Source organism: Leptodactylus fuscus, chromosome 11, assembly GCF_031893055.1.
Source record: "Leptodactylus fuscus isolate aLepFus1 chromosome 11, aLepFus1.hap2, whole genome shotgun sequence".
NCBI classification, from domain to species: Eukaryota; Metazoa; Chordata; class Amphibia; order Anura; family Leptodactylidae; genus Leptodactylus; species Leptodactylus fuscus.
In genome coordinates this window covers 8,882,038-8,904,212 of record NC_134275.1, presented here as the reverse complement: position 1 = coordinate 8,904,212, position 22,175 = coordinate 8,882,038, and the positions used below count along the sequence as shown (strand labels likewise).

At 48.5% G+C, this 22,175-nt stretch overlaps 2 protein-coding genes across 2 annotated transcripts in view; one reads left to right on the top strand and one right to left on the bottom strand.

The window, feature by feature from the left end:
• Nucleotides 1–840, bottom strand: part of UPRT (uracil phosphoribosyltransferase homolog) — a 19,263-nt gene extending 18,423 nt beyond the window's left edge. The window contains exon 1 of the mRNA XM_075260380.1: nucleotides 530–840. Within this exon, the coding sequence (XP_075116481.1) occupies nucleotides 530–759 (230 nt within the window). The 5' untranslated portion in view covers nucleotides 760–840. The remainder of the gene's footprint in view (nucleotides 1–529) is intronic.
• A 328-nt stretch (nucleotides 841–1,168) lies between these two features.
• Nucleotides 1,169–22,175, top strand: part of ABCB7 (ATP binding cassette subfamily B member 7) — a 52,106-nt gene continuing 31,099 nt past the window's right edge. Inside the window, exons 1-4 of the mRNA XM_075259984.1 lie at nucleotides 1,169–1,330; nucleotides 9,126–9,206; nucleotides 10,371–10,457; nucleotides 17,702–17,821. Of these exons, the coding sequence (XP_075116085.1) occupies nucleotides 1,196–1,330; nucleotides 9,126–9,206; nucleotides 10,371–10,457; nucleotides 17,702–17,821 (423 nt within the window). The 5' untranslated portion in view covers nucleotides 1,169–1,195. The remainder of the gene's footprint in view (nucleotides 1,331–9,125; nucleotides 9,207–10,370; nucleotides 10,458–17,701; nucleotides 17,822–22,175) is intronic.

Here is a 22,175-nt window from a genome sequence, read left to right as displayed (position 1 = left end):
TGATATAGTCCTCCAGTCCCCCCCCCCCCCCCGGGATATAGTCCTCCAGTCCCCCCCCCCCCCCCCCCGGGATATAGTCCTCCAGTTCCTCCCCCCCCCCCCCCCGGGATATAGTCCTCCAGTTCCCCCCCCCCCCGGGATATAGTCCTCCAGTTCCCCCCCCCCCCGGGATATAGTCCTCCAGTTCCCCCCCCCCGGGATATAGTCCTCCAGTCCCCCCCCCCCCGGGATATAGTCCTCCAGTCCCCCCCCCCCCAGGATATAGTCCTCCAGTCACCCCCCCCCCCAGGTCTAGTCCTCCAGTCACCCCCAGTCTAGTCCTTCAGCCCCCGGAATATAGTCTTCCAGTCACCCCCGGTCTAGTCCTCCAGTCACCCCCGGTCTAGTCCTCCAGTCACCCCCGGTCTAGTCCTCCAGTCCTCCTCAGCTTTGCCCGACTGCCCACATCAGCCGCTTATTAATGTCTGTCACACAGGTCTGCCATCCCCCGGGTCAGCCACAACCGGCTCCTCCCCGGCGCTCCGCTCACCTGTCCCGGATGATGGTCTGCAGCTCCCGGATCTGGTCGTTCATGGGCAGTAGCTTGAGCTGAGGTCCCACCAGCTGCTGCTGGTCCTCGGGCACCACCTCATCAGGGCTGCCGCTGCCTTCGCTTTCCTTATCGGCCTCATTGCTGCTCCCGCTCCCGTCCACAAAGCGTATGTGTCGGTGTGAGAGCTCGGTCTGCTGCTGCTGCTGCTCGCCCGGCATGGCTTCCATGCACCGGCCTCACAGTCCACCTGGCAGCGTGCTCTGCGCCTCACACTAACCTGCTCCGCTCCTTACACTAACCTGCGCCTCACACTAGCCTGCTCTCGCGAGGCTCCGCTGCCTCCATCCCGGTTGGCTGTCAGTAACGTCAATCATATCCAGACCCCCGCCCCCGCACGTCACTCTCCTATTCTCGGCTAAATTATTCCCTCAATATTATTTGGGCGGGAAAGTGTGAAATGGTGACGTCATTCCTTCTAGGAGCGGCTCGTTATAATCTGCCGCCGGCACCGAACAGCGGCTCTCGGTGACCACAACCAATGACAGGGGGCGGGGCCTGCCTGTGTGTGTGCCCGGCTTCCTGTCGTGTGCACTCCGGCTCTTCTCTATGGTCCTGGAGGACTGACAGTCCTCCATCCTTGCTGCAGACCCCGTGACCCAGGACATGGCGCTGCTCATGGTGCTCAGTGTGTCCCGGAGGAGACCGGTGTCACCATGGCGGCTCCAGAGGACTCTGAGCTCCTGGTATCCGGGGGAGCGAAGGTTCAAGAGCAGCCAGTCCCGGAGCAGAGGGCAGCAGGTCAGTGCGGGGACAGTCTGGGACATGGGGGGGACATAGGAAGAGGCGAAACTTAAAGGGCTTGTCCAGTATTAGGACTATACATCCATTCACCACCACTATGCTCCATTCACCACCCCTGGGCCACAGATCAGTGACTAGGGCTGCAGTATCAGACACAACCTGTACACAGTGGTGGCGCTGTTTTACTTTCAGCAATGTTTTTTTTGCTTGATCATTGAACCAGCCAGGACTGTCCACCAGGGTGCGAGAAGTGAAATGGATCTGTCACAATTCTATCTAGTTCTTCCAGTAGCCACTTGTTGATTTCAGTGATGATTTGATCTTACAATCTCCTCTCAGTGTCTGTGACGTCATCACCCGTGTGCTTGTTATGATGTCATCTCTAACATGGGTACAAGGCTCCATCTGGAAAAGAGCTCGGGGACATCCTCATTATTCATGGCCAGCGCACCCACTGATTGGTGACATGCTCTGTTGCTCTGTTTTGGGTGGTTCTGCAGATCACAGAGCTCCATGATCGTCTATGGGTCCATCTGATGTATGGAAAATGCAAGAAAAAGATGGTCCAAGAAAAACAAATCCACCATGGACAGCACACAACCCAAAAATAATCAGGACCACGGGCTGTCCGTGATCATCGTGGCGTCACACATCTGGTAAAGGAGAGGCTATGAGGCCTAGGGCTCCGTCCACAAGACAGTGATTAAAGGGATTCTACCATTAAAACCTTTTTTGTGGATAAGACGTCGGAGTAGCCTTTAGAAAGGTTATTTGTCTCTTACCTTTGGACGTGGTCTCTGCTGCGCTGTTCCTTAGAAATACCGGGTTTTACCGGTATGCAAATGAGTTCTCTCGCAGCGATGGGGGAGGGCCACAGCGCTCAAACGGCAATGGTGGCGTCCCCACCGCTGCCAGAGAAAAGTCTCCAAGCGCCGCCTCCTTCTTTGTCCGCAGTGTCATCTTCAATGTCTTCTTCCGGCGCAGGCTCGTAACTTCTAGGCGTCGGGCCTTGTGCAGGCGCACAGGCCACGGGAAAATGGCCGCTAACAATACTGTGCAATCGGTCATTTTCTCGTGGCTTGTGGGCCTGCGCAGTCTGCTCTGCCTGAGGCCTAGAAGTTACAAGCCTGTGCCAGAAGAAGAGGCTGACGAGGACGCTCCTGACAAAGATGGAGGCTGCACTGGAGAGAGTTCTCTCGCAGCATTGGGGACGCCCCCAGTGCTGCGAGAGAGCTAATTTGCATACCGACAAGAATCGGGATTGTAGGTGAATGGTGGCACGGAGAAGACAACGAAAGGTAGGAGAAGAATAGCCTTTCTTAAGGCTATTCCGACGTGGTACCTAGAAAAAATAGTGTGTGAATGATAGGATCCCTTTAAAGCAGAACTGAGCATAGCAGATTGGAGGAGTGGAGTTGTCTGTGGTCCTCCAGTCTGCTCATTTACATATAGTAGAATAAATAAATATATCTGCAGTGGAGACACAGGGATGCCTTACCCCATCAGGTTATAGAAAATACAAACACCCAAGGGGTCCCCCCATACCTTAGTACACCTAGTGTCTGTCTAATGGAGACGTCACTTCTGGGGCACGGGATCTCCCAAGATGTGTGAGTATTCCTAATAATTCTGGCACATCATGCGCTCTTGGGGATTGGTGCCAGTCTTAATACCCAATGTTTCCTGTATAAGACCGAGGTTAGCCTCGCAGTGCAAGTCTATTTGGTTTGACTCCAGTAGATTTTTATTGTGAGTTTGACTTCCTGTCCATATAGTAACATTGGGGCAGATGTATCAGTGGCCTACACCAGGTATATGGCATAAATAACACTTAAAACAAAATTTGTTGCAACAGCCATCATCACTTTCAAAAACATGAACATGACAAAGGTGTCCTGAATGTCCGACTTTGTGTTTCCCCACGGACAGGCCAAAGGCGCACTCAGCCGGTCACCTTTATAAACCCATATACAAGTGAATGGGTTTGAAAAACTGACCGCTGTGTTTCTGCCTCCTGTCCAGTTTCGCGGGGCAGAAGACAAAACACGGCCGGATTGCCTAAACCAGAGACCAGGCGCAGATGTGAACTACCGTATATATATAGTGAACTAACACTATACACCTGCTCATTCTCACAAGGGGAGGGATAAAAATAAGGCACAGTGCAACATTTAACATTGCAGGGTTTCAATGGCAGCCAATGATGGGGTATATGGGTGCACAGAAATGTTACAAGTTTGGGGTTTCCGCCGACTGTCAGATCACAGCAGCTTGGGAGCAAATTTATTCTTTATCATAAGGTTTAATGTTTGCCGTTGCTATGCTATGCAATCCACTAGGCCGCGGTCGGCTCCACTAGGCCATAGTCAGCTCTACTATGCCACGGTTGGCACCACTATGCTATGGTTGGCTCTAATATGCCGCGGTCGGTTCCACTAGGCCATGGTCGGCACCACTAGGCCGCAGTCAGTTCCATTAGGCCATGGTCGACTCCATTAGGCCATGGTCGACTCCATTAGGCCATGGTCGGCATCACTAGGCCATGGTCGTCTCTACTATGCCGCGGTTGGCACCACTATGCCACGGTCGGCTCTACTATGCCGCGGTCGGCTCCACTATGCCGCGGTCGGCTCCACTATGCCGCGGTCGGCTCCACTATGCCGCGGTCGGCTCCACTATGCCGCGGTCGGCTCCACTATGCCGCGGTCGGCTCCACTATGCCGCGGTCGGCTCCACTAGGCCGCGGTCGGCTCCACTAGGCCGCGGTCGGCTCCACTAGGCCGCGGTCGGCTCCACTAGGCCGCGGTCGGCTCCACTAGGCCGCGGTCGGCTCCACTAGGCCGCGGTCGGCTCCACTAGGCCGCGGTCGGCTCCACTAGGCCGCGGTCGGCTCCACTAGGCCGCGGTCGGCTCCACTAGGCCGCGGTCGGCTCCACTAGGCCGCGGTCGGCTCCACTAGGCCGCGGTCGGCTCCACTAGGCCGCGGTCGGCTCCACTAGGCCGCGGTCGGCTCCACTAGGCCGCGGTCGGCTCCACTAGGCCGCGGTCGGCTCCACTAGGCCGCGGTCGGCTCCACTAGGCCGCGGTCGGCTCCACTAGGCCGCGGTCGGCTCCACTAGGCCGCGGTCGGCTCCACTAGGCCGCGGTCGGCTCCACTAGGCCGCGGTCGGCTCCACTAGGCCGCGGTCGGCTCCACTAGGCCGCGGTCGGCTTTGGCTGTAATGAAGGAACACATTGTAAATAACCATTCATAGATTAACTCCAGAAATCTCCGTATTATTTAGCAGACAATACTTATTCTCACACAACTCCTATTTAGTAGATTAAGTGGAGCGGCCGGATGTTCTCGCCACTTCTCTGCATTATTACAAGAGGAGGAAATAATATCTCCCATGGATACATTAAAGGGGCCTTGACTGACCATGTGTTCGGAGGATAATTGAGGAATAACACAGTCTGTGATCCCGCTTTCACGTCTCAATTTCTTTAGTAATAGTAATCAGCAGGGGATCCGAGGCCGAAGCTTCAGAGATACATTACTGGCTACAATAAAATAAATTCGATGCTTCCTGAAGGGTGTCGGGCGACGACTCTGAACATGGCGCTCATGTAGAAGAAGGGCAATGTGAGGCTGGGGAAGGACGCAGCGGGGGCTAAGGATTAATAGAGGAAGCGCTTACCAGAATACACCTTCAGTACACATGAGATCTGCTTTACACAAGGTTGTAGATGACAGTAGGTGGTTGCTGCCTCCATATTGGTAATAAAAGTATCTGGAGGGGACAAACATCGCGGAGCCCAAAACTTTATAGACGTGTCAGTCATAACAAGACTAGAATAGTCAACTCCACGCTGTCTCCAATGAAGACCTGACCCCATTTGTAGCCGTTAAAGGAATCCATCTTTCCTGCTATTGGATAAGCTTAAAGTTTTTCTTATTAATTCCCTGAAAACCCTTTTAACCTTTCACTGTCCAACCTGCTTATAAAATGAAAGGACATACAGTCCTATGAAAAAGTTTGGGCACCCCTATTAATCTTGATCATTTTTAGTTCTAAATATTTTGGTATTTGCAACAGCCATTTCAGTTTGATATATCTAATAACTGATGGACACAGTAATATTTCAGGATTGAAATGAGGTTTATTGTACTAACAGAAAATGCGCAATATGCATTAAACCAAAATTTGACCGGTGCAAAAGTATGGGCACCTCAACAGAAAAGTGACATTAATATATAGTAGATCCTCCTTTTGCAAAGATAACAGCCTCTAGTCGCTTCCTGTAGCTTTTAATCAGTTCCTGGATCCTGGATAAAGGTATTTTGGACAAACAATTCAAGTTCAGTTAAGTTAGATGGTCGCCGAGCATGGACAGCCCGCTTCCAATCATCCCACAGATGTTCAATGATATTCAGGTCTGGGGACTGGGATGGCCATTCCAGAACATTGTAATTGTTCCTCTGCATGAATGCCTGAGGATTTGGAGCGGTGTTTTGGATCATTGTCTTGCTGAAATATCCATCCCCGGCGTAACTTCAACTTCGTCACTGATTCTTGAACATTATTCTCAAGAATCTGCTGATACTGAGTGGAATCCATGCGACCCTCAACTTTACCAAGATTCCCGGTGCCGGCATTGGCCACACAGCCCCAAAGCATGATGGAACCTCCACCAAATTTTACAGTGGGTAGCATGTGTTTTTCTTGGAATGCTGTTTCTTTTTGGACGCCATGCATAACGCCTTTTTTTTATAACCAAACAACTCAATTTTTGTTTCCAAAATGAAGCTGCCTTGTCCAAATGTGCTTTTTCATACCTCAGGCAACTCTATTTGTGGCGTACGTGCAGAAACGGCTTCTTTCTCATCACTCTCCCATACAGCTTCTATTTGTGCAAAGTGCGCTGTATTGTTGACCGATGCACAGTGACACCATCTGCAGCAAGATGATGCTGCAGCTCTTTGGAGGTGGTCTGTGGATTGTCCTTGACTGTTCTCTCCATTCTTCTTCTCTGCCTTTCTGATATTTTTCTTGGCCTGCCACTTCTGGGCTTAACAAGAACTGTCCCTGTGGTCTTCCACTTCCTTACTATGTTCCTCACAGTGGAAACTGACAGGTTAAATTTCTGAGACAACGTTTTGTATCCTTCCCCTGAACAACTATGTTGAACAATCTTTGTTTTCAGATCATTTGAGAGTTGTTTTGAGTAGCCCATGATGCCACTCTTCAGAGGAGATTCAAATAGGAGATCAACTTGCAATTGGCCACCTTAAATACCTTTTCTTATGATTGGATACATCTGGCTATGAAGTTCAAAGCTCACAAAACCAATTTTGTGCTTCAGTAAGTCAGTAAAAAGTAGTTAGGAGTATTCAAATCAATAAAATGATAAGGGTGCCCATACTTTTGCACCGGTCAAATTTTGGTTTAATGCATATTGCGCATTTTCTGTTAGTACAATAAACCTCATTTCAATCCTGAAATATTACTGTGTCCATCAGTTATTAGATATATCAAACTGAAATGGCTGTTGCAAACACCAAAATATTTAGAACAAAAAATGATTAAGATTAATAGGGGTGCCCAAACTTTTTCATAGGACTGTATCAGTATAGCTAGTAATACTGGCCCTATCCAAGATGTCACACCCCCCCCCCCGTCCCATAAACGTGTGCGGAAGGGACCAGCAGCTTATTGGGGTCTTCTGAGATCCACGTGACTTGTTAAAGACTCTTCTCCTGCAGTTGGGTGTCACGTATGGGATTCAATGGACCACAGTTTCTTAAAACTTTAGGTATAAATCTATTTTGCTCTGTAAAGCGACTCCTTGACCTGCATTAATAACCACGTCTTGTAAATTCTGAGAATTCCTGTGTCACACCCATCTTTACAGACAGGACTTGAGAGGTGCATGTCCTGTTTTATTCTCTGCATTCTGGGTTTAGTTTTGCAACAGTTCCTGGTAATTTATAATGTGAATTCTGTCCATCAAACAACAGGGGAAGTGCGAACAGAGCCCTATGTAAGTTTGGGCATGTTTGTGACCTTGTAGTTTGACGGACTGGGGGCTGTTGAACCCATAAACTAGGGCAATGGCAATGTAGTGGAGGATATAGCAGGGCATCGGCGGACGTTATCTGGAGTTTGTCTTGTGTTTTCTTTCTACTTGCTATTATATCATTTAGGACATTGTTATCAGTATATACACACCCTGGTGTATCCTCGCGTCATACCCCTGCCTGACCCTGATAACTTCTGTGTCACAGATATCCATACTACTAGTGATAGGAAGGTAATGCTGGTCTTACATGACAGTAAGTTTAGTCTGCCATTGTGGGTTCTCAATTGCGGACCATTTGCAGACACTTTGTATTCAGTGCGGCCTCTTACACTACCAGATATTTTATGCGTGGCGTGCTGTGACTGAGGTCTGCACTGAATACCGCAGGTCTGCAAAGTCACGGCACGGACTGTCCCATAGAACTATGGGCACGTGCGGCTGGACACGGACGTCTGCGGAATGACTTTTTGGAGTGTAATTTAGCAAATTACGGACTGCAAAAACCACTACGGTCATGTAAGACCAGCCTAAGGGCAGTCCCGGGCCTGTGGTCAGTGTGACAGGAATACCAGTTGCTGCCCCCTATTTTGGTACAGGTTGTCTTGGAAAGATTTTACAACAAGCAAGGATTCCTGCTTACAAGGCTTTCCATTACCCCATGCAAACAAAGCTATAAGTGCATTATAGGCACCCTGAGGTTTAGGACATGTTCTTTAGCCGCAGCACTGCCCTCCTGTGGTGACCAGTCTTTATGATTTTGATTTTTTTTGAAGTTAGTACCTCAGAATTTTTGCCATTATAAGCCATTGTGGGCGGAACGTGTGGATGGGACTTCTCAGCATTTCCAACATTGGCTGCTGTCTGTGGATTCTGCAGAATACAAATCCATTGAGAGCCCCGCACCTCTCGATGGATGGAGGTGGGGAGAACACAGGGGGGAAATTATTATCTGCAAGCAGCTTCTTATATTGTGGCATGACTGCATATAATGATCACCAGATCCCAGCCCACCGACCAGACCCCACAAATGATAGCTTTGGGTCTCCTGAGTCAAGTGATGTTTCCCTTTCAGGCCTCCATTGCTAAGATATGACATTGAGCCCTTTGGAGCAACAAGGGCGTTGCCATTGCTCCAGTGAGATAAGCGGCAACATCCATGTTCTTCCATAGAGCTTGGTGCATGTTGACGAAAGCCGCAATATCTCGGTAAATGTTGCACAAATGCACAGGCCGGGTACCCCATCTATCTGCAGGGCTGGGCTCTGGTGAAGGTTCACATCAATATCACACAAGGCCTATGAGAGGTGCCCAGTAATCCCCTTTGACCTATAATGGAGTCTGCCTGGTTTTGCCAAGGTTCCTGCTTCTACAATTCGGTATATATTGGGACAGGCAATAGTTGTGTGTGCCGACTGTTTCCTGCAGTGCTTTGTATGGTAAACATAAGGGACAGAGACTCTCAGAATTGGCGCGGGATTCGCGGATACAAAGAAGCAAAGGCTTCGTCTGTCTGGGGACTGCGCCGCTCTTTGTCGTTCTGCATTTTTAATGTTTGGTTTTAATTTGCTTTACACCTGCTGCCGATCTTCTCCCGGCTCACATTCAGCTTCATAGGTTGCCATTTCCTCCTGGGCATCACAAAACATAAAAGAGGAGGCAGAAGCGCCATTCTTTCAAGAGTTATTATTCTTTATTTTTTTGTCTTACCGTGCCCTTGTTTTTTCCGCAGGTCCTACACCCGTTCCCAAGACAGACGGCCTGGAGTATTTGGGGGAGAGACAATTCGGGACACTTGTTAGATGCAGCAAAGGTATTAATAGCCTCATCCTATGTCGGCAGCTGGGAGAGGGGATGGGTAACACCCCGAGACTCCTCTCCAATTTATCCTGAATCGTTTTGCATAATGTCTTTTATTGTGAGAGATGGATGAATAATTCTCCTCAGTCAGTGGCAGAAGAAACGGAGGAGAATTCCTAGAATATGGAAATAAAGTCTAGATCCATATGGCATGGCGCTCCATGGATTACATGTCAGTGTATGGATCGAACATAGATGTCGTCACAGTGTACGCATAGGGCAGAGCTGTCGTCACAGTGTACAGATAGAGAGGAGATGTCGTCACAGTGTATGGATCGAACATAGATGTCGTCACAGTATATGCATAGAGCAGAGCTATCGTCACAGTGTACGGATAGAGAGAAGGTGTCGTCACGGTTTACGGATAGAGCGGAGCTGTCGTCGCAGTGTACGGATAGAGAGGAGCTGTCGTCACAGTGTACGGATAGAGAGGAGATGTCGTCACGGTGTACGGATAGAGCGGAGATGTCGTCGCGGTGTACGGATAGAGCGGAGATGTCGTCGCGGTGTACGGATAGAGAGGAGATGTCGTCGCAGTGTACAGATAGAGAGGAGATATCGTCACAGTGTATGGATCGAACATAGATGTCGTCACAGTATATGCATAGAGCAGAGCTGTCGTCACAGTGTACGGATAGAGAGAAGGTGTCGTCACGGTTTACGGATAGAGCGGAGCTGTCGTCACAGTGTACGGATAGAGAGAAGATGTCGTCACGGTTTACGGATAGAGCGGAGCTGTCGTCGCAGTGTACGGATAGAGAGGAGCTGTCGTCACAGTGTACGGATAGAGCGGAGCTGTCGTCACAGTGTACGGATAGAGAGGAGATGTCGTCACAATATACGAATAGAGCGGAGCTGTTGTCACAGTGTGCTGACGAATGTTGCGACTGTATTTGTCCTCTTGCTTTCGTGACACATCCCCTTTCTATCTACTGAATTGCTATTGAGTTGTTTTTATTGTGCATGGAAATACATCAGTATAATGTAATAGCTGTACAATAATAATACATTATATTTACTGTATATAGCGCCAACATATTCCGCAGCACCGTACAATACGACATAATAACTCTTATACAGTAACCTAACTCTCTTTCTCTGTCTCTCTATAATACAGGTGCTCTCCAGTAAGCCTTCAACTCCCATAAGGACATGCTGGCACGGACACGCCGGCGGCGGTCTCCATTCAGATCCAAAACAAGGGGTAAGACTAAATAGTCATGTGTTATACCTGAAGGGGTCACTGCAGTTTCCACAAATCATCAATAATACAGCTAAATAGAAGCAACTTTGTAATATCTTATCAGAGAATTGTTATATGTTACTTGTTCCCGTTTGGGAATTGAGATCTGCAGGTTGTCATTGTACAAATCGCTCCGGTTCTTTAAGGGCTGTCGTGATGATCTTGGTATCGTTTTAAAGATGAGATTCTCACCTTTAAAATGAATCTAAGATCGCCTTATGAAGCAGGAGAAATCACATACATCCTTGGCCACTGAAGTGCCTCCCTGGCAAGACGTAGGACGTGTCCTTGGCAGGGAAAGGGTTAAAGAGATACCAGGCGGCAGAATAGCAACGAGAGGCGAGTAGGAATGAGTGGAAAGCCAGGCTGAGGAATGGATGATGGTTCATGAATTGGTTGTCCTATCGGGAGCTGCAATTGTTAACACATATGAATGGAACAAATTCAAGATCATGGGCACCTGGTGCAATGTTGTTGAGTGTCCTGGTTCATGTGACATAGATCATATGGTGGCTTTTTTCTGTGTTATAGATAGCAGGGGGGAGAAGTTTGTACATCAAAGTCATTGTGTTGAGGAGGGAGATAGCACCCAAGACTTGAGGGAGGACAGGTAGCACAGGCTGTATCACAGTGTAAATAGGGAGGAGAGCACATACAAGGGATTGGTCCACATTGGTTATGAATCAATATGAAGAGGGGGGAGAACAGATCCAGCAGTGGGAGAGAGGATCACATACTGTCTGTAGGCAGAACCCAACCCTGCAGATAGTTAGATTTAGGTCACCCTCTGATATTGAGGAGCTATGGTGAGGATAAATCATCGGTATTAAAGTCCCAGAACATCAGCGGACACCTTCTCAGCCACCTGTAATTCCTGGCCAATCTCTCATAAGGTCTCGCAGCAATGGAGTTATTATAAAATTTGTTGCTACATCTGCTGTAGAGTTATCGGCTCCTGTGTCATACAGGCTGTGATACGGCAGCAGCTCGGCACAATCTATATACAGCAAGTATTAGGATATGTACATACACCCCATGGAGATTACCTATATACTGGTATTCTATAAGGATTATATTCTTGTTGCCATATACCATCTTCCATGCCCACAGTAGCGCTGTGATAGGTCCTTGGGTGCATTTCATCGACATCCCACAGTGTTCCCCTGAATTGTGTTACGTATTAGGAAGTTCATGTGTCCGGCTGATTCCATCCCACTACCTTGTGCTCAGTAATACGTCCAGATACAGACTGATCAGACATTATCCATGATGGTCCTATAGATGGTTCGCCTCCACCATCCAGACTGATGAGACGTTATCCATGATGGTCCTATAAGGCCTCCACCATACAGACTGATCAGACATTATCCATGATGGCCCTATAAACGGTTCGCTTCCACCATCCAGACTGATGAGACGTTATCCATGATGGTCCTATAAGGCCTCCACCATACAGACTGATCAGACGTTATCCATGATGGTCCTATAAGGCCTCCACCATCCAGACTGATCAGACATTCTCCATGATGGCCCTATAAACGGTTCGCTTCCACCATCCAGACTGATGAGACGTTATCCATGATGGTCCTATAAGGCCTCCACCATACAGACTGATCAGACGTTATCCATGATGGTCCTATAAGGCCGCCACCATCCAGACTGATCAGACATTATCCATGATGGCCCTATAAACGGTTCGCTTCCACCATCCAGACTGATCAGACATTCTCCATGATGGTCCTATAAGGCCTCCACCATACAGACTGATCAGATGTTGTCCATGATGGTCCTATAGACGGTTCGCTTCCACCATCCAGACTGATCAGACATTCTCCATGATGGTCCTATAAGGCCTCCACCATACAGACTGATCAGACATTCTCCATGATGGTCCTATAAGGCCTCCACCATACAGACTGATCAGACGTTATCCATGATGGTCCTATAGACGGTTCGCCTCCACCATACAGACTGATCAGACATTGTCCATGATGGTCCTATAAGGCCTCCACCATACAGACTGATCAGACATTCTCCATGATGGTCCTATAAGGCCTCCACCATACAGACTGATCAGACATTCTCCATGATGGTCCTATAAGGCCTCCACCATACAGACTGATCAGATGTTGTCCATGATGGTCCTATAAGGCCTCCACCATACAGACTGATCAGATGTTATCCATGATGGTCCTATAGACGTTTCGCCTACACCATACAGACTGATCAGACATTGTCCATGATGGTCCTATAAGGCCTCCACCATCCAGACTGATCAGATGTTGTCCATGATGGTCCTATAGATGGTTCGCCTCCACCATACAGACTGATCAGACATTGTCCATGATGGCCCTATAAGGCCTCCACCATACAGACTGATCAGACGTTCTCCATGATGGTCCTATAAAGCCTCCACCATCCAGTCTGTAACACCTATCGCACAATATTGTCTGCGCCTTCCCCCCTCTTCCTAATCGCAGCCTTGACTTCGCCTGACTAGCCGCTATACACATATAATTACACACATTCTCTCGGCATAGGGCTCTATTATAGCGGCACAGCAGCCCTTCCACTTCCAGCTCCTCGTGTTTCTCATAGACTTGGTACCGACTGTGCTGCCATACAATAAAGCTATTTATGCAGATCCTCGCTCTTTATCCTTCCATGAGAAGATGGATTTGTAGCTGGATGGCTGTCACTGTGCTCTTCTACTTTTTCTTTCTCCCACCAGGTACCGATGAGCATAAATACCTTATTTTTGTGCTATTTTTTTTTTTTAAATTCTTCAGCTGGTGTTTTATCTGAGTCTCTGTGTTTCTATCGCCTTTGTCTTCCAGGAGAATTTTTTTGTTTTGTTTTGCTATAAAGTCCAAAAATGCCGCCTAACCAGCTCTCATCTTGTCTGGCATTGTAGTACGTTTATTCTACAAATGTAAAGAAAGTGGGTTATAGTCTGGATACAGGGGCTCCAGGTGGGGGGCAGTTTATCTCCATTGGAGACGGAGTTACGTTCCAGTATGTGTAGAGCTGACGGCGGCTCAGTACTGTCTGTATAAAGCTCTGTTCACACCTGCATCCAGGACTCTATGAGGCTCCTCTGGCATAGTCTTGGATGACGGTGAAAATGAGAGTTACCTTGGTGGAATTTGACAACCCCTGTTGTGAATCTGTGCGATGCATCGGGCACTGCCGGTGTCCATAGTGCAATGGATCCAATCCAGACTTTTTTGGCTTAAAGGGATCCCGTCATTAAAAGTCAATTTTTGCCAAAACATGTAGGAATAGCCTTAAGAAAGGCTATTCTTCTCCTACCTTTTGTTGTCTACTCCGCACCACCGTTCGGTATAAAATCCGGTTTTCGTTGGCATGCAAATGAGTTCTCTCGCAGCACTGGGGGCGGTCTCCAGCGCTCAAACAGCATTGGGGGCGTCCCCAATGCTGCGAGAGAACTCTCCAGCGACGCCTCCATCTTTTTCGCGTCTTCCTCCGGCAGTGGCTTCAAACTTCTAGACCTCGGGCAGCCGACTGCACGTGCCTGCTGGCCACAAGAAAATGGCCTCTTACAATACTGTGTAAGCGGCCATTTTCTTGTGGCCGGCGGGCATGCGCAGTCGGCTTTGCCCGAGGCCTAGAGGTTTGAGGCCACCGCCAGAAGAAGACATGAAGAAGACCCGTTCCTGAAGAAGATGGAGGCAGCACTGGAGAGTTCTTTCATTGGGGGACGCCCCCAGTGCTGTTTGAGCGCTGAGGTCCGCCCCCAGTGCTGCGAGAGAACAAATTTACATACTGACGAAAACCAGATTTTATATACCAAACGGCGGCGCGGAGAAGACAAAGAAAGGTAGGAGAAGAATAGCCTTTCTTATGGCTATTCCGACGTGTTAGGGACAAAAAAAATGACTTTTAATAATAGGACCCCTTTAAAGGTTTTATCCACATTTTGGCCAACTTTTATAACGACGTGACAATCTGATTATTAATTTCAGGGCGTTCTTTCCCATCGCTTTTGCTTATATAGCACCGTCCTATTCCGTAGTGCTTTACAGACATATACAGTCACTATCACTTCAGTAGATGCTCCAAGATGGCAACCTGTGCAAGAAACTTCTGTTATATGTTTGTTTCCCTTGTATATAAATATTTATCAAGAAGATTAATAATTTACTTTGCCCTGTAAATGACGCGCTCTATTCTGCTCCAGTCACCTCCAAGGCTGCATTTAATAGTCCGCTGTGCTGAATAACCATATGGATTGTGTTAGTGCTATTGGTAGATAACACAGCACCCTAAATCCTAAATACAATACCGTAGGATAGGTTATAGTTTATGATCTGTGGGAGTCTGACACTCCAACCCCCACGCAGATCAGCTGTTTTAAGAGTCTCTGGGTGCCGGACGTTGCTAGTGGATGGGGAGCATATGCAGCACTGATCCTTATCCAGTAATAGGGGCTGCAATGCAATGTCCTGGAACCACCGCTGCGCTCTGGAGGCGGTGGCTGATCCAGTCCTATAGGAGCAGTGTGGTATCTGGAGACTGCTGGAGCAGCTGATCTGTGTGAGGTCTAAGTGTCTGACCCCGCACAGATCATATACTGATGGCCAATCCTGTGGAAGAAGATAAAGTCAAACTCCAGAAGGATATCAATCTGCATAGAGACCGTCCGCCATGTTCACTCCAAAGTGCGGCACTTTTTCCTTGAAATATAACGCCGGTTGTGTCTCTCTGCTCAGGGTATACGCGGTTCTGTTATCAGTTTTCCTCTAGAAAGTTCCAGACGGTTCTGTGAGAAACATTTCCTGATACAATTGGAGCAGTTGACGTCGGGACGGTGGAGTCTTCAGAGATTAGTCCTGCAGCCTTTCAGGTGACAATGACATATCTGCTCTGTTCAGACAGCTCCCTTGTCTTAGTCATTGTTATCAAGGGACGCAGAATAGAACTGCCCTTTTAGGCATTGGAGCCGCCATTCATAGACTGATACACTGCTGACTGTGCCACGACAGGGGTCTCGTTTCTGGTTTCAGACCGCACACAATGTCCTGGCGTCATTTTTATTTTCGTGTCCTTTTTCCTTGTTCTTGTGCTTTTTCGGTGGACATGTGAGTTTATGTGCTGACCTGTTTTAACAACTTTCAAGGTTCTGTTCACGTTACTGTTAAAAAATGGCGTTCTGAATCCATCATGTGACAGACACCAGCAGCTCCTGACCGCATTGACTTCTAATAGGTCTGGGTGTCCGGCGGTTCAGGACTAGGCCGCACGCTTTCTCCTGTCAAATGTGTTGGAAGTTTACAGGAAAACAATTCAGCACATTTTGCATCTGCCCCCGAGTATGTGGGTATATGTACAATAATGAGCAGTCGGCCCCCTCCCTTACCTTGGCTACTACTGGTATATTTGCATGCAGTTCTGCCAGGAGTAACTGTACAATAGCAAACAGATGGCAAAAGCCCAAATGAACATAATATGGAAGATCCAGGAAATCTGCTCTGCAAGCACAGGTCAAATACATGCAGGCAAACTTGGGGGGGTGGTTAGCACTGCAGCCTTGCAGTGCTGGAGTCTTGGGTTCAAATCCTGCCAACTCTTCTCATAGATTTGTGGGTGTTTTTGTTTGTTTATTTTCCCTGTGTTTTAGCAGAGTCAGGAAATCTTGCCATCTCATCCTGCCCCATCTGGAATATACTTTTGGCTGCTAGTGTAATTAGAGTACATAGGGGACTTTTCTTTCATTGTAAACCGTGAGATTTTCTGAGAAATAGCAGACATGCTGTGAGCAGAATCAGTCGCTCCTCCCTCCATTCATTCTGTGAAGACAGAACAGAACCTCCTCCTCCATCATTGTGAAGACGTCTTGCTTATCTCATGTATTTATGGACAGACCTTATCTAGCAGCAGGCAATGAACTGCAAATTAGCTAGAGAGGATTTTCACGTAGAAAGCAGCCACATGTTTAACTAAAGTGCATTACATTTTGGTCCAGAATCACATGATCTGTAATGAGTACGTTATGTGAAAAGTTACTGACCATTAAATAGTCCAATACAAATGACACTCAAGCGCAGAATGGTTTTCAGCGTAGTATCCGAGTACAGTGCGCTATAGCTGGAGTTGTAGGTGACGCACCCTATAAGATGCAGGGGTGCCAGTCATTTTGACCACAGCGGATGGTTTCCAGGTCACAGATCTTCCAGATGACAATGGTGGCGCTTGTTGCTCCCGTCACTTGAGAGATTCTGCTAATCTGCCCCCTCATTTCCAGGTAAGTCGTCACGTTCTCCTGACTCCTTAGTCAGGGCTTCTGCATTAAATTGGTTGTGCATTTTGAAGAGCTCTTTTGGAAACCTCTGTGCTCCACGTTTAGCCTTTAAATATAGTCTTGTGCTGTATAGCTTAATGGACTCATAATGCATGACTACACAACTTCAGAGCCAGCCCCGGTTAAATGAAGTGGTGACATTTTACGCGCAATTAAGCAAGCTCGCACGATTCTGCCGCTCTTAGCTGGGAGATCACTGCAGCCGGCACTGAAAGGATTCCAGTCTATATGGCAGATTATTTATGAAGACAGGGGCGGCCTCCTTATCGCCACGAAAGGAAGACAAGGGGACGCAGCAGGATTGGCTGGAAGGATGGGATTACCCGGGCACCGACACAAAGCAACAGTAGGAAAATGCAACGTAGGTTAAGGACTTATTCTGGTGATGCTGCGGGTTTGGTCAGTCACGTGATAAAATATCTGTAGGGTTCTATACTGATCTATATGGGAAACTTGGAGAATACCTTATAGTGACGAAACCAAAGGATGGTGATGCTAAACGTTCCATTTACAAAGTGACTTGGGGTAAATCGGCGTTATGTACCCAGGTAATAATTACCTCTAATGGGTATACATGTGTAGATGCTAATTTATATAGAAAAACAAATTAGAAAGACCCCCTCCATATACATCTGTATTATCCTCTATGTATTACGGGTGTGCTGTGCTGCTTAGACCATAGCTAATGACCAATGAGCCCTGTCTGATGTATGTAATCTAGAGAAATCTCTTTAAGATCGTCCGCTTTGCCATCACTTGTGTATAAGGGCTTGTCTCTTTATTTAGAGAGCTTTCCATGTATATGACTATATGTAGAGTGATGTAACATTACACAGTCTGTCTCCTGTAACTTGTCTTTATGTTCTTTCTTCTTCTCCATCAGCTAAAGGAAGTGGATTCAAAGAAGATCTTGAAAGCCATGTTTTCCTATGTGTGGCCCAAAGACCGGCCTGATTTACGAGCCAGAGTTGCCATTTCCCTGGGGCTTTTAGCAGGTGCAAAGGTAAGCGAGCCGGTGGCTTCTATCCGGGAAACCATTAATCATGTCCTCTGGGAGGCCGAATAAGTGTCCGCTGGTGGGAGGAGGTGACCTGAGGGGTCAGACTGTGTAACCATGTCATTGCCGCAGTGCTGTGTATCGTAGCGTAATGTCCTTGTTATTAGCTTGTAGAAGGCGTGTAATAGGTCTGTGTGTTACCTAGCAGACCGACCTCACTTCTCTATATTATAGTCTAAATGTATTTTATGGAAATTGTATAAAACGCCACAATGGGAAAACTTGGCATTGGAATCAGACAATGTGCTAAATATATATATATATATATATATATATATATAGGTCTTCTCTTAAAGGGGGTGTTCAGTCAATCACAGCAGTTTACAAAAAAATTACCAGTGAATGTCAATCTTCATTTTTGGCTCCCAGCTGCTTATACCCGAAGGTCACATGACCAGAAGAGTATGGCGGTGAATTGTCGCTCATGTGATCTCCCCACCCGTTAAACAGTGTGATGGCGCCTTGTCATGTAGCCAGTAGTCACAGCGGAGGCCTATGGTGCTCCTGTGCTGTATAACAAGCGGATGCGGGGGTGCTGATTCATATAACACCAATATAGCGTATACCCATATCTATATACCTATATATTTATCTATATCACACACCTATGTCTTCTAAGATAGAAATAGGTTGTCAGTAGAATATACAATTAACTCCTTGTATCCCAATGACATTGAATATTGTAACACAAATATATTTAACACTTTACTTGACTGGAACCCCCTTTAAAGGGGTGTCCCCATATAAGACACCTGTGTTCTCCCACACATACTGCCGTGGGTTTGGTGTTTGATATTGGAGCTTATCTCCTTTCACATCAGTGAAACCATCTTGCAATACCAATTGCACATGGTGCTGAGACTGGGAGAAACCAGTATTTCTTATCCCTTTAAGTCTCTATACTGTATGACCACTAGTGGGCACCATTTTAGCACCCATCAGGATTGCCCTTAGCTCCCCTGGACTCTTGAAGGGCAAGTTTGGCTATCTGTGCAGAATTATTAGGCAGGCAAAGGGTCATTAGAAAACCAGTAGTCTTTGTCGTTCAACTTTTTGAGCGAGTTTGATTGACGGGTGTTGTAGACACTGTTATATAAGAAGAGTTGATGGACATAAAGGAGATCCCTGTGCAGACAAGTCCACGTTAGAAGTGACATAGAGTCTGTATAAGATGACGGCTGCTCGTGCACCATTATGAAGGTTAAGCTTTGCATGGATCTTCTTGGCACACGACGCTGCGTCAGGCATCATTGCTTCAGACATCACAGCAGACGGCAGGAGATTGCAGGTCCCGCAGGTTTGCAGTAAACTACGACGTGATAGGTTACCGTTCCCTCTGAGACTTCCATTTAAAGGTCCTTAGGATAATGTCAGTTTACTTCCCAATACCGAGGTCCTGAGATGTCTGCAGCGTTTCCCGCTCCTTGTCACCGTGTTATTGTCTCATGGCGTCTTTTCAGTCCGGTTTACACTGAACATCTACTTTATATAATTTTCTTGATTTTTTTTTTTTTTTTTTCCTTTTCCACCTCCTGATTCTTCTTATTGAGCCCATTTTATTGATTCGCTTCCCGGTTTACATCATCACAAAGCAAGACGTAAAGGGGCTGTGAATAATTCCTACTATAATGTCACTGGTTACCGAGATGAGATTGGTTTGGTTTGGGAAATTGATCTGGGATTTGTTTGGATTGTCTCGGGTTCTTTTCTTGCATGAGGGTAAATTGAGTTTTGTTTCTGGCTTCCTCTGGATCAATATAGCATGGAAATAACTTGGGGAATTTATTAAAATTTTATTACACCAGTCTGCTGGGGTAAGAGGCGGCAGAATTATTTAGAGGTTTCGGCACCGTAATTGAAATTTTGAGCAGCAGATAAGTCTTGGGTATAACTTGTTCTAACATTCTGCAGCAACTTGCTGTAAATCTGTCCGGCCGAGCTGTCCTCCTCCAGATATCCTGCTCCTCTAGCTGTCCTCCTCCAGATGTCCTCCTCTAGCTGTCCTCTTCCTCTAGCTGTCCTCTTCCTCTAGCTGTCCTCTTCCTCTAGCTGTCCTCTTCCTCTAGCTGTCCTCCTCCAGATGTCCTCCTCTAGCTGTCCTCCTCTAGCTGTCCTCCTCTAGCTGTCCTCCTCTAGCTGTCCTCCTCTAGCTGTCCTCCTCTAGCTGTCCTCCTCCTTCTCTAGCTGTCCTCCTGCTCTAGCTGTCCTCCTCTTCTAGCACTCCTCTTGCTCTAGCTGTCCTCCTCTAGCTGTCCTCCTCTAGCTGTCCTCGTCCTGCTGTCCTCCTCATCTAGCTGTCCTCCTCTAGCTTTCCTCCTCCAGCTGTCGTACTCCTGTAGCTGTTCTCCTCCTGCTCTCCTCCTCTAGCTGTCCTTCTCCTCTAGCTGTCCTTCTCCTCTAGCTGTCCTTCTCCTCTAGCTGTCCTTCTCCTCTAGCTGTCCTCCTGCTCTAGCTGTCCTCCTGCTCTAGCTGTCCTCCTGCTCTAGCTGTCCTCCTGCTCTAGCTGTCCTCCTGCTCTAGCTGTCCTCCTGCTCTAGCTGTCCTCCTGCTCTAGCTGTCCTCCTGCTCTAGCTGTCCTCCTGCTCTAGCTGTCCTCCTGCTCTAGCTGTCCTCCTGCTCTAGCTGTCCTCCTGCTCTAGCTGTCCTCCTGCTCTAGCTGTCCTCCTCCTCTAGCTGTCCTCCTCCTCCTGCTGTCCTCCTCCTCTAGCTGTCCTCGTCCTGCTGTCCTCCTCATCTAGCTGTCCTCCTCTAGCTTTCCTCCTCCAGCTGTCGTACTCCTGTAGCTGTTCTCCTCCTGCTCTCCTCCTCTAGCTGTCCTTCTCCTCTAGCTGTCCTCCTCCTCTAGCTGTCCTCCTCCTCTAGCTGTCCTCCTGCTCTAGCTGTCCTCCTGCTCTAGCTGTCCTCCTGCTCTAGCTGTCCTCCTCCTCTAGCTGTCCTCCTCCTCTAGCTGTCCTCCTCCTCTAGCTGTCCTCCTCCTCTAGCTGTCCTCCTCCTCTAGCTGTCCTCCTCCTCTAGCTGTCCTCCTCCTCTAGCTGTCCTCCTCCTCTAGCTGTCCTCCTCCTCTAGCTGTCCTCCTCCTCTAGCTGTCCTCCTCCTCTAGCTGTCCTCCTCTTCCAGCTGTCCTCCTCCTCTAGCTGTCCTCCTCCTCTAGCTGTCCTCTACCTCTAGCTGTCCTCCTCCTCTAGCTGTCCTCCTCCTCTAGCTGTCCTCCTCTTCCAGCTGTCCTCCTCCTCTAGCTGTCCTCTACCTCTAGCTGTCCTCCTCCTCTAGCTGTCCTCCTCCTCTAGCTGTCCTCCTCTTCCAGCTGTCCTCCTCCTCTAGCTGTCCTCCTCCTCTAGCTGTCCTCCTCCTCTAGCTGTCCTCCTCCTCTAGCTGTCCTCCTCCTCTAGCTGTCCTCCTCCTCTAGCTGTCCTCCTCCTCTAGCTGTCCTCCTCCTCTAGCTGTCCTCCTCCTCTAGCTGTCCTCCTCCTCTAGCTGTCGTCCTCCTCTAGCTGTCGTCCTCCTCTAGCTGCCCTCCTCCTCTAGCTGCCCTCCTCCTCTAGCTGCCCTCCTCCTCTAGCTGCCCTCCTCCTCTAGCTGCCCTCCTCCTCTAGCTGCCCTCCTCCTCTAGCTGCCCTCCTCCTCTAGCTGCCCTCCTCCTCTAGCTGCCCTCCTCCTCTAGATGCCCTCCTCCTCTAGATGCCCTCCTCCTCTAGATGCCCTCCTCCTCTAGATGCCCTCCTCCTCCTGCTGTCCTCCTCCTCCTCTAGCTGCCCTCCTCCTCTAGATGCCCTCCTCCTCTAGATGCCCTCCTCCTCTAGATGCCCTCCTCCTCTAGCTGTCCTCCTCCTCTAGCTGTCCTCCTCCTCTAGCTGTCCTCCTCCTCTAGCTGTCCTCCTCCTCTAGCTGTCCTCCTCCTCTAGCTGTCCTCCTCCTCTAGCTGTCGTCCTCCTCTAGCTGTCCTCCTCCTCTAGCTGTCGTCCTCCTCTAGCTGTCGTCCTCCTCTAGCTGTCGTCCTCCTCTAGCTGTCGTCCTCCTCTAGCTGTCGTCCTCCTCTAGCTGTCGTCCTCCTCTAGCTGTCGTCCTCCTCTAGCTGTCCTCCTCCTCTAGCTGTCCTCCTCCTCTAGCTGTCCTCCTCCTCTAGCTGTCCTCCTCCTCTAGCTGCCCTCCTCCTCTAGCTGTCCTCCTCCTCCTGCTGTCCTCCTGCTCTAGCTGTCCTCCTGCTCTAGCTGTCGTCCTCCTCTAGCTGTCGTCCTCCTCTAGCTGTCGTCCTCCTCTAGCTGTCGTCCTCCTCTAGCTGTCGTCCTCCTCTAGCTGTCGT